Raw genomic sequence first — 13,268 nt, 5'->3', positions numbered from 1 at the left:
TCTTTTCCCCCCAATAAAAGCACTTGTGGACAAAGAACAGCAGAAAAAGATGTTACAACAGCACCTAATGCAGAAAAACAATTATCAGTTGGAACAGATAATGCTGTGTGATTCACATAGTGGTAACCATCTTCACTCTTTTTAGATCCCCTCATTCCCTGTCTGATTTCAAGAAAAACTCTCCCATTTCTGAAGTGGAGCACATCAAAATCTGCTCCCCAACTATAGAGTCTGCCATACATGTAGCCTGCCAATTCCTCCCAGGTGATTGTTTTTTTTAGGAATCCCAATTATGCCTGTGGATGTTCCTTCCCCAGTTTCTCTTTTCCCTTCTCTGTCTCTGACTGCCTGCCTCACATTACCAGTGTTCATGTCCCCATCTGTGTCATAATAACTCTTAATAGTTCCCACTCACTCATTTCTTCCCAATCCTGGATCAGTAAACAACAAGGCAAGTCCTTCCCACAAAAGCAGAAAGGCACTGTCACTTCAGATGGGGCCTTCATTAATCTTTGCAGGGCTGCTTAGAATCCTCTGATGGTTGGTGCCAGGAAAGATACTTGTGAGACTGAGAATGACCTCTTCCCCTATTGTGCAAGGCCTCTGGGAATTATCACTTTCCCCACACATATTGCATCTAATGATGTCCCTGCAGTCCTCAGTCTTGTGTGCATTAGAACCACAGTGCATGCACTTCCTCACACCACAGTTCACACTAAAATGCTCTGTAGAGCCACAGGTAAAACAAGTGTTAGGATAGCCCTATTCAGAACTAAGTAAAATATATTGGAGATGTTTCGTTGTATTATTTACCTGGAAAAGTTCAGTGATGCCTTTAAAATTCACCATTCCAAACCTTAAATTGATCAGAAGCTTTACCAGAAGGCTGCAACACTTTAGCATAATGTGAAACCCAATGCAGGACATCTGCAAAATGTATATTTTCATTGCAGAAGTGTCACAAACTTAATAGCAGGTTAGAACAAAGAGACATCTACTATGTCATCCCATTCCCAACACCTCTTCCTAATTCCAAACCATTCCCAGAATAATTCAATTTCACAGTAGGACTAAAAACTGGCATCAAAATTTTCTCTTATCTGGCAGGTGTATCACAACTTTCAGTTGTGCCATCAAGAATTCTAAAGATTTTAACAAGAGTCCCAACAACAAAATTCTGAGCAGCACATGTGTATATTTCCCCTGTGTAGCACAGATATGTGATTCAGTTGTGCCAATGCACCCTAGGATAATGCTTCCATTGGGAGGTGTCTTACCCAGAAGCTCAAGCCTGGTCAGCTGTAACTGCTGAATAGGACTTCTTCCTAGGTGACCTCTCAGAAGATCCAGGGCTGGAAATAGACATTTTAAGTCCTCCTTGTTTGTCACTATTTCTTCAATTGCTCACTCATGATAGATCTTTATGCCCCTGTATCAGCACTGGGGGTCCTCTTTGTTTTGAAGAAAAACAAAAGATGCCACTTTAGATTCTTTTTTTAAAAAAAAAGAAATAGCAGTAGCTGATGGGCCATGTGCTATCGTAGGCAACCTCACATCCCATTCCCTCCATAAACTTATCAAGCTTAGTCTTGAAACAAATTAGGTTTTTTGCCCAAGCTGCTTCCCTTGGAAAGCTATTCCAGAACTTCACTCTTTTGATGGTTAGAAATCATTGTCTAATTTCAAGCCCAAAGTTGTTGATGGCCAGTTTAAACCCATTTCTTGTTGTGCCAATATGGGCCCTTAACTTAAATAACTCCTATTCATAGACAGTCCCCTACTCCTGTGTACCAGGTAGTTCTGTGTACTTTTAAAATACGTCTTTATTGAAATGAGCATGCAAAGCGCATTATAGGGATACCTGCTCTGTTGCCACATCTAGTGGGATTTCTTTTTTTTAATTATTATTACAAACATTGGCCCCAATCAGAAAACACATGTACATGAGTCACATTAATTATGTGACTAGTCTCATTAGATATCACTGGGATGAATTCACTTAGGTTCTTCAGGGTACTCAGATACATAAAAAAGGGTGTCATCAAATCCAGGGCTGGTGTTTGAGCCCATAGAGGCTCTTTCACATTAAATACCACACAGATAATGATCTGTAGGCATGGAACGGGTGTGTTATGTTTTAGGCATGGGGGTACTGAGCTAGGGAGCAACTTTGCTTATTGCCATGTGCCATGTGCTCCTCCAACCCCAACAACATAGTGAACAGTAACTACGGTTGTTTCTATCTACACAATGGGTTTTATTTCATACACCACACCCAATACTATAGCATTAGAGTTCTTAAACTGAGTGCTGTTACACTACACTGTGACAATTTCTGACATTTTAATGGCGACTATTAGGTCTATGATACAGTTATATCACAAATTAAAAAGAATATTATCCCTTACTAATTAGCTCACATCCAGTACACACAGCCTAGTCACCATCATTGTGCTCTGTTTCCTTTGTCATTTCAGCAATTCTTTACAAAATACACCAACGCTCAAGAATATTTTTTCTGGCAATGGTATCATGGAAACTCAGCTATTTCCTACATTACAATTCCTTCTGCAAGGAATTCTGAGACAAAAAGGATTTAAGTGTTTTAGCTCCCTAATGTTCAAAATGCTGTTGGGCAATCCTCTTTCTGGAGTTTGGAATTGTTCTTGCACAATTGACTTACTCTTTTAAATGGATTGCATATTTTCTGCTTCATCTCTGCAAATAACACCAGATCCTCCTGTCACTATTCCTGCCTTCCCTTTCTCCAGAGGTGAAAGTAGCTACAGATGCTTACTGGTATGAGGCCGGGGCCAGCCCCTGGAAGGGGAGGGGCCTCAGGCAGAAGGGGCAGGGCTGAGAGTAAGCATCTCCCAGCCAGCCCTTCCAGGCTACCTGACCCACATCATCCTGGGCTGAAGTGATGATTTCAAGGGCCAGAGCTCCAGGTCCTTTTAAATCGCTGGCTCTGGGACAGTTGTTCCCTTTGCCCCCCGCCCTCCTATTGGCAGCCGAGAGGGGGAGGAAGGGCAGGGACATTAAAGCACTCCAGGGTCCTTTGCCGTGGCAGCGCTTTAACGTTGCTGTTCCCCATCCCCCCATCAGTGGCCCTGCTGGTAGGGCCACCAATGGGGTGAGGGACAGGGCACAGCAACTTTAACAGCCCTGCCCCTTTTGCCTCCCCTGTCTGTGGTCCTGCCAATATGGACTCTATTAGTGGGGCTGCCAATGGGGGAGGCAAAAGGGACAGGGACACTAAAGCAGTGGGCCTCATATGAGCTGGTGCGGGTTCTTACTGCTACACCGTACCGGTCCATACCGGCTCACTTTCACCCCTGCCTTTTTCTCAGGTTAGGAGCTACACTGAACTGGAAATAACTTCCTAGCAAATGGGAATTTCTGAAGGAAAGAAAAGAAAAGAAAACAGAAAAGTCCAGTTTATTTATGTCACAGTTCAGGACACCTGCACCTGTATTTCCCCTCTATGGTTTACCAAGGGTACCCTTTCTAAGGCTTCTGGCACCCCCGGTGATCACCTATCTTGAATAGAGATACATGTTTCTCTCCCTCTTGACTAGGGTATGTCCTGAGTGGACAGTTCCATGCTGCACTGTAAATTCCCCAGCAAGTCAGAGTGCCTGAGCAGCCTGCTTTGCTTTTCTCCTCAGAGGCTATAAATAGCATAACTCTTCAGTTATAAGTTACCAGCTTTTCCTAAGCAAGCACATTCACTCTTCAGGTGAAAGTATTACAGAGAACATTAAAAATAATAAAAATGTACATGCACATTAATAAGCTTACCACAGATCATTCTAATTGCAACAAGGACTCTGGTAGGAGTCAGTCCTTCAAACCCCACCAAGAGGTTTTTTCTGTGGTCACAAGTCAAAAGCTATTAGCTCAGAATTGTCAAACCCATGATTTTCTGAGTCACTCCTTTATACAGTTTGGACCTCTGATCTTTTCCTCACATAAAAAGTGGTCAGTAGACAAAAATCCCCTCCTGATGGCAAAGTTTCAAAAGGCTGAGATCTTGAATAACCAGGGAGATACATTTGCATTTTAATACAGTGAATCCATAGGATACTTAAACTTAATTCAGTAAGGTTTACCAGTATATTGAAGGAAATTCTCATAGCTGTCACAATTTATTTTTGATTTTAACAAATAGGAAATATGCTGTCAACAACCCAAGGGCATCTGCCAAAGTGTACACGGCTCACTGGCCAAAATTCAAAACCAAGTATAAATTAATCTAAAAGAGTCAGAGATGGCATAATGTATACCTTCTTATTATCCCTGTGACATAAAAGTTACCCCATTTTAACTTTAACTCAGAGGACCAAATTTAGAGGCAATGAGTAAAAAGCGTATAAGTTGTACATTAGTAAGGGATCTAGTCTGGATAAGAGGTGGGAAGACTGTGTATATTCCATCATTTTAGATTCCTTTCCATGAATTTAGACTCAACTCTGCATTTGGCCTTTTGCACTTTGATATATAAATTTATCTTATAAATATAATGTAGAGCTATAAGACTATATTTGTAATATCGGAAAAAGCCAAAGCTGTATTATTTGTATAGTTAAACAGAAAAACTATGGTTAAAAATATTCTATCAACACTTAAAATATTAACAATTTATGCTAAATATACTGCATAATATAAAAAGAGATGGCCAAGATAGATAGTAATTAAAACATGCATCATAAATGAATGGCTTTGATTTAGTGAAATACATTTTGACACAGCAGTTGTTTCTTGTCAGTTCAATGACTTTTCCTGCAGGGATATTTCTCCTAGCTATAACGTACATGCTTCAAATGATAATCTGTTTATACACAGAGATGTGTTTTGTCTGAATGCATGCAAAGTTTTATAGGAGCTATAGTTTTGAGGTTTCATAGTTTTGAGCCATCAGGGGTGGACTTTAAAGCTGGTTATGTTACAGAATATCACATGTGGTAAACAAGACAGAAAAATAAGAGTTTAATCACAAATGTAATGAAGAAATAAAATGAATTCTATGACATGAGGTCTAATCTTAACTATGGGTACATAATGCATCTCCTTCAAATAAAATTTTGTGGTCTCTTCAACACACTCCTTGAACCCCTCAAAGATAACAGTTAATCAAATAATTGTGACACGGAATGTTTGCGGAGAATTTGTATACAGTGCTGCCCAAGGGAAACACGAGGAACAGTTGGAAGCACAGAAGTGTTGAGAATTATGGCAAATTGTGTTAAAAGGATTTAACTAGTGTGATGTATGAACACAGTCTGGTTAGAGTACACAATAAGTGGTTTGTCTCAAACATTTCTTTCAGCTTCTAACTCAGACTTTCAGTATATTATGTCTAAGTATGTATATCTAAACATTGCTCAGACAAGTAGTAATTGTCACTGAATGGTGAAGGGGACAAAACTTATGGATTTTCTCACACATCAGGAAGTAAATTAAAAAAAATTCCTTGACTGAGACTCAGAAGATTTCAATGTTTGGGAGAAAAGGGTTACCAGAAGAAAATTTTGAACATATATTGTAAGACTAAAAGAGCTTTCCAGTTCTCCATGGTTGATGCGAACAGTATGTCATCTTTCTTGCATCTAAGTCAGCATACTAAAGGCTAAAAAACTTTTAAAAATAAAGTTGGGCTGAAGCCATGTAATTCAGAATGGACTTTGAACACCTAAAGTCCCCGGTAGTTCAGTCCATCATAATGAAAGGAGCCACTTGTGAAATTTTGGATCTGGGTTCCAATTTCCATTTTCCTATTGTTCAAGGTGTTTAGGTTTTGGGAAAAGCTACTTTCCAGCACTGATTTTGGGTGGGAAGGAGGGAGTTAGCATGCAGAATTCAAAACCATGAGAACTCCATCAGCTCCTTAGAAGGAAATTTATAGAACAATTCAGCATTGTACAGGGGAGGTATGTTGGAGGGTTCAGTTCTCTGGATGGAAATCCCAGCTGGAATTCTAGCAGTATCAGAGGTGCCAACTCTGTGGGTGCTCTGGGGCTGGGGAACCCACAGGGAAAAATTAGTGGGTGCTCTGCACCCACTGGCAGCCAAGTTCCCCTTACATCCCTCCCTGAGTGCACCGCATGCCTGCTCCTCCACCTACCTCCCAGCACTTCCCCCGGCCTCTGCCAAACAGCTGTATGGAGGTGTTCTGGGGGGGAGGGGAGAAGCAGGAATGTGGCACCAGGATTTGGAGAAGGGATTGGAATATGGGCAGGGAAGGGGCAGAGATTGTAGGGAAGGGGTTGGAATGGAGGTGGGGCAGGGCCACATGGAAGAGGTGGAGTGGGGGCATGGCCAGGGTGGGGATTGAGCACCCAGGAGAAAGTGGGGAAGCTGGTGCCTATGAGCAGTATTCCTTCTAGCAGCTTCTGGGGCATGCTGGAGCAGTAACTTTACTGCCCTCATATGCTGCTAGATTCATATCCAGCCAGTTCTGGAACAAAGCGTTGGAGGGGAGGGAGAAATGAAAAGAACATATCCCCACACATACTTTGCACCTCCCCACTTATCTTCAGAAAGTGAACACCTGCAGTGCACAGAAAGAGTAGGGGCTGTTTACCCCCACGGGATTCCAGGCAGTTTGTGTGTGTGTGTGTGGCTCCTTGTGCTCTCCCTCAACTTGGCCACCTGCTGACCAATCAGCCAAAATCCAGCCGTGGGTTAATATTTTCACTGTCTGGCCGTGACACGGATTGTTATACCACCGATTCTGTGTAAACAGCTACTTGGACTGACTTATACAGTAATCTTCTTAAAGCTACAATTATGATACATACAGAGTTTGTTTTTAAAACACAGAGCTGCGGGGATAGGGAGGCAGGCATGTAGGAACATTATCACAGTCTGATAGTGATTTGGTAGTTAATCACTAGTTTTTCTTCTGGTCTTGCACCTGCTTCAAAGAAAAAAAAAAATCTTTTCAAGCCAACTATGGCCTTAGTCCTGGAAAGAGAACTGCTGGATTCACCTGTATATTTTCACCTAAGTGGGGCCTAAATTGTTTCAGAGCCATTTAGATCCAGGAAAAATAAAAGAGTATAAGGCACTATTTCAAAACTATACTACAGCTTCACAAGATTAAAATCGATGAGCCTGTGTTCTCCATAATAAATAAAACAGAGGGTGAGGTTTTCAAAAGCACACAAGGGAGTTAGGTATCCAACTTCCTTAGGCACTTTTGAAAATCTCCCTCTCAATCTATTTGACCATATGTTTTTAGGAGAATCCACATAAATAGCTGTCAGCCTAGATCTGCATGACTGAGATAAGTGCTGATCCCCTTTGGCTGACTGATATAGTGGAACCTGCTATTTTTCACATCTCATATAATTTGTATAGGACTTTGGTATTTGGTGCATCATATGTATTTTAAAAACTTTGCAGGAGATTTATGGGTTGTTGTTCTGTTTGTTTTTCTAGTTGGATATACAATGAACGATCTCATTTTTGAATGGCAAGAAAAGGGAGCTGTACAGGTAGCAGAAGGGCTCACTCTGCCACAGTTTCTGTTGAAAGAAGAGAAAGATTTATCTTATTGCACCAAACATTACAATACAGGTAGGAGAGTTTCTTAGTCCATTACAACTGGAAAGACAGCTGCTGCTATTTTCTGTTTTAAATACATCATTTAAAAATTCATCTGAAGGTTATAACACTACAAAACACACACACACACACACACACACACACACACACACACACACTACCATGCCCTCAAAGCATTAACATAATGAAACAAAACAGTTGCCTGATGGTTGAAAAGATTTCTAAGTTTTCTTATAAAAGTTTATTTAGGAAAGATAGACATCTGAAATACATTAGTTATGCAGAGATGGGTCAGCCAGGCTTCATTGTTCTGCAAGTGATTATGAGGGCAGAGCCTTGCACCTGTATGGAGCCGTATTAACTTCAGTGGGGCTTCACATGGGCACAGCAGTCTTCCTACATAGAGTCTGTTTAGCATTATGGCCTTTTACTCCATCATCTCCAGAATTATTTGAAAGATGTGTCTCAGCAGTTAAATCTGTATATAGAAAATACTAGGCATTGCTTTTTCAATAATAAAAGTATAAAATAGTCATTATTATTTGTCATTGTATAAAAATGTGACTATCCAATTCTCAATCCACAACTACAGTCTTTATTAAAAATACACATAGCAAAAGCTAAAAACCCCAGGATTCCACCCTCCCTTTTTTAAAATTTCATTTAAATAAATTAAAAAAACACCAGTACGTTTTGTCCAGTATATTGCAGGAAATTGCCATGTCACAATTATTTTTGATTTTAACAAGTAGGAAATATGCTTTCAGCAGACTTTATTCCTTACTCTCACAAGTTCCAGCTTGTGTCCCACCTCTGTACTCCTATAGATGATACCACTGTGCTTTTAGTAAATAAAGTATTATTGTTCTTCTTATTACTAATGGGGAAACTGGAAAAAAACATAACCTGCCGAGGCCCGAATGTGGGATTCAATGGCCAAAAAAGACTTCAAGTCTTTGAAGTCTATGCAAAAGTTATTCATGCAGGAAACAAACTATTGTGGGAGTCAATTCCTTTAGTGGGGGTGTCATAAGTAGATAGGTAAGGTAAGGGTTAATTTTCTTTTGCCTGTAAAGCAAAAGGGGAACCAAACACCTGACCAGAGGACCAATCAGAGAACTGGATTTTTTAAAAGTCAGGGGCGGGAATTGTGTACTCTAGGTCTTTTGTTTTTCCCAGCTATGGAGGAAACATCTTTTCTGCTAACTCCTATTTCTTTCTAATATTTTCCTACAAAGTGTGAGTTTACAAAGGCCACAAGCAAATAGCGTTAATATGCTTTGTGTTGTATTACCGGTGTGTTGATTGCTGGACCCTGGTTAAAGGGGCATTTATTGAGATCAGATCTGATATTATTCGATGATCGTATCATAATGGCGAAGAACGCCTGTTAAAGACCCTGAAGCGAGTGAGTATTAGAGTGGTATGTAATTTTATCATATTCTCTATATAAAGTTTCTTTAAAACCTGGCCTGAGGTTTTGGGTTCTCTCGGAAGCTACAGAGGGGGTTGAAAATCTCTTTAATATATACTTATACTAATTTGAAGCATCGGCCTCAGGGGAGGTGATCCCTTTGATTTGCCTCAAGGAGATTAATACTGCAAATCGCCCGGCCACCAGGAAAAGGGAGGGGAAGCTGGGGATGAATAGGGAGACCCAGGTATGGTCTTGCGGGTCCTGTCCAAAGAATTGGATCCACAGAGGGGGTCCCCCAAGGAGTATTTGGGGAATCCAGGCTGATAAGAGCCTAATTCTTATCTGGTGGCAGCGAGAAAAAATCCAAGCTGGTAGTGAGCTTGGGGAAAGGTCCCAGTAAACATTCAGATTTTGTACGCTAAAGTCCAGATCTGGGACAGACGTTTACCACAGGGGGGAGGGATCCCTAACTTCTTTTTTTGTGATGGAAATAATTTTCAACAATTAACGTGAGAGAACAACCAATTTGTGTGGGATGTAGTTAATTTTGGGACATGAATCACGTCTTTTCAAATTATGGACTTCTGAGAACTATGGTGCAAAATTAGGGATAATATTTTGATTATTACTTAATGGTTCCTTGGAGGAAGGGGTGTAGTGGGGGCAGGCCTGAGGCGGGGGTCAAGCACACTCCCCTCTCCCCGGGTAGAGAGGAAGTCGGTGCCTATCCATTCTAGACTGAGGAGCAGTCCATAGGCAACTGTGAGGAGACTGCATTATATCAGGAAGCACACTGTTTCCCAGCACAAGCAGAAACCGAGCAGCACAAGGTTAACTTAAAAAGTCATCTTTGTGTTCACTCCCCCCAGGCTGTGCCTTCAGGACACACCTCTCAGGAGGTCCAGCTCATGGTCTAGCCTAGAGGCTTTATTTTGTTTTCCAGTCTGGGGTTAATGCCATAAGACTGGAAGTTTTTTTGTTTTTTGGAGGATAGGGGAGGTTGTTTTAGTCCTTACATCTTTTTTGTCCTCCCTTTTCTACAGTGAGTATCATGATTATCCAGTGTTGTGTGGGCAATAATAGTCGCTGGCAAGAGAATCTAATAACCTAAGTGTTTCATTTCCATCCATTATGTTATGCTGATATGTGATCACTTATGTGCAGTTTGCGCTTGAGGACTCATTGTTTATCTAGGGCACTTAATGTGAATCTGTGCACTGATACTCCATCAAAAACATAGTATGAGGAAATCATTTTTGAAAACTAAAACCTCTCACTCAAGCATACATCAGAGTAGATTAAATGGGTTAATTAAAAAGAGATGCTTCACAACTGCAGATAGCTGGGCACTTAACAAATGCTATCATTTCAATATAGATGTAGTTACAACACAATATGAAGCTCTTTTCTGTGGCCTGGTCTACACTAAAAAGTTAGGGCAAAGGAAGCCACCTTAAGTTGACCTGTTAATGTATGTGTCTACACTACCGGGTCCTTTGCGACAACCTGAGTCACCTCAAATGTCGACTTCTGTAATCCACTTCTGCGAGAGGCATAGTGAGAATTCCATTTTCATAGGTCGACTGTGAGGTAGTGCAGATGCAGTGTTGTGTAATTCAACTTAATTGGCCTCAAGGTGGTGTCCCACAACGCTCATCTGTGATCACTCTAGAGATCTTTCTCAAGTCTGCTGCACTGCAGCCAGGTACACAGGAAACAGTCTTTCCCCTGCTAAAGCCCTGGGAATTTTTGATTTCCCATTTCCTGTTTGATCAGCACTGAGAGCATGCCAGCTTGGGCACAGCTGATCATGGAGACTACACACCCCAAAAGTGCTCCAGCCTGGTTGCTGGATCTCACTACTGTGTGGGAAGAAGAGTCTGTGCAGGCAGAGCTCCAATCCAGCAGAAGAAACGCTGACACCTATGCAAAGATTGCTTGTGGAACAGGAGAGAAGAGCTACATGAGGGGGACACAGCAGTGCCGTGTGAAAGTAAAAAAGCCTCACCAAGCATACCAGGAGACAAGGGAGGTGCATGTGATTCTTGGGGTGACCCTACCAGCACCCCCACAAGCAATGTGGACACCTCACAGGTGTGTGAGTCTAAGGATAACAAGGAAGATGATATGGTGTATGTGGATGAGGAGGAGGGAGACAGGTGAGTGGTGGATCCATTCTCCCAGAGAGCCAGGAAATATTTTTACCCTGGAGCCCTGAGGGTCGCAGAACATCATGGTGGCTGACCATGATGTCAGGGAAGGCACCTCTGGGGAATATACAGTTACAATCAAAGTCCAGTTAAACTTTAGTGGGCACATACATTCCGTGGTATTGCATGTTTACTGTGAAGAAAAAGTGAAGTACTGTGGCTCTCTGCTTACAAGAGGCCGCTTCAGAAAAGACTGTTTATGTGAACTTGGATAGCTCAGGAATCCTCCATGGATATCTCTAGGAAACTTTAATGGAGGTACTCTGCAATTCTTTGCAGAAGGTTTCTGGGCAGGGCAGTCTTATTTCTTCCACCACTTTCCCACGCAACTCCTAAATAAATTCTGCTGGCATCCTTGCAGTACACAGCATAGCAGGATAAGGACCAGGTCTATACCCATATGGTTGCAGCATGTCTTTCATTTCCGCCTCTGTTACCCTCAGGAGACTGATATCACATAGGGTCGCCTAGGGGAAACAGGGAAGTTCTCATTTAAAAGTGCTCTTACAAGAAAAAAAAGGGGGGCATGTAGACCCACCCCACCCCCAGACATTCTGGATCACCAAACCACACAGCCACTAATGTGCCTTTACTGTGCTCAGCATGGGTCAGCGAGTAGTTTAAAGTGGCTGATAAGCGACTGTGGCCCCTCATGAGAGATTCCACAATTTGGGAATGAAAACGTTCCCCCCCCGCACTCCATTCAAAAACAGCTTCCCGTGGTGCTATGAGAAAGGGCCATTGTTCGACTAGCTACCTCTGCTCCTGACATGAGCCTGCCATAAATGTCATTAAAAGGGCACTCACCCATGACCGGGGTGGGGGCTACTCGCCATGGCTGGAACAGCAAAATGTTACAGTGGATGGTTATGGATTCTGATTATGCTATGGTTTACACCTAGTGTAATAAGGTTTTTTTTTAAATTTTATTTATGTACAATGGCTCCTTTACTTTTTCTGCCATGACTGACAGCTGGAAATGTGTCCTTCGGCATGTCATCAACACCTGAAAGCAGATTTTTGCTGATTAGAAGGAGGAGATAGAGAATGCGGTAGTATATGTTCATCAAGATAATGAATGCTTCTGGGACAGCTGACACAGAGCTGAGAGCATGGAGGATTTCACTGTCCAAGAAGTTAGACATGGAAAGCAGGAAAGCTTCCGATGAGCAAGAGTGCATGGCACAGTATGAGATGCTTCGGATTATGAGGGACCAAGCAGACATGTTGAGGCATCTGGTTGAACTGCAGGAACAGAAGGAGAGTAGAGTCCCTTTGCAGAACCTGGTGGACAGATAGCTAGCATTGTCTGGTGGAGAATCACCCTCCCCCAAGTGTTCCCTGAGGCATGGGCAAAAAGTCCATTATCCCTTTCACTTAACTCAGGGAAAGGTACAAGGAACAGAAGGTGCTCATTCACAGACCTTTGATGTGGAATGCAATGGTATGTTACACAGATGAAAATGTTTCTCCTGTTCCAACTTTACAACCTCTTTTTCCCCCAAGGTTACCTTTTTTCTGTTCTCTTTCTTTACTTTGTTTGTTAAATAAAGTAAATGGATTCGAGAAATAAATGTTTTTTTATTGAGTAGAAGCAGTGGGATTGGGCAGGGGGTTGGCTTTACAGGGACAGTGATACAAGCCAGGTCAAGGTTTGGAAAAGCATAGTGAAGACAAGCAGCTCACATTACTGTGACTCATTATTGAAATGGCTTTTCAAAGCCTTCCGGATTTGCAGCACTCCTTGCTGTGCTCTTCTTATCGCCCACGTGTCTGGCTGCTCAAAAATGGCTGCCATGCAATCTGGCTCAACTGCCTACCCCCACGGAAAATTTCCTCCCTTTTTTCCCCACAGATATTATGGAACACACAGCAGGCAGCTATAACCATGAGGATGTTCTCTTCATTAAGGTCAACCTTGTTAGTAAAGTTCTCCACCACCTTTTGAAATGACCAAAGGCACATTCAACCACCATTCTGCACTTGCTAAGTCTATAGTTGAACCATTCCTTACTGCTGTCCAGACAGCTGGTGTATGGCTTCATAAGCCATGGGAGCAAGGGGTAGACTGG

General features: G+C 42.0%; 1 protein-coding gene across 1 annotated transcript in view; it reads left to right on the top strand.

Annotated features, from left to right (window-relative positions):
- Positions 1 to 13,268, top strand: part of GLRA3 (glycine receptor alpha 3) — a 140,256-nt gene that overhangs the window by 98,785 nt on the left and 28,203 nt on the right. The window contains exon 6 of the mRNA XM_032780174.2: positions 7,444 to 7,581. Within this exon, the coding sequence (XP_032636065.1) occupies positions 7,444 to 7,581 (138 nt within the window). The remainder of the gene's footprint in view (positions 1 to 7,443; positions 7,582 to 13,268) is intronic.

Source organism: Chelonoidis abingdonii, chromosome 5 (assembly GCF_003597395.2).
Source record: "Chelonoidis abingdonii isolate Lonesome George chromosome 5, CheloAbing_2.0, whole genome shotgun sequence".
Taxonomy (NCBI): domain Eukaryota; kingdom Metazoa; phylum Chordata; order Testudines; family Testudinidae; genus Chelonoidis; species Chelonoidis abingdonii.
Note: the sequence above shows the minus strand (reverse complement) of the source record. Positions and strands in the feature narration are given on the sequence as shown.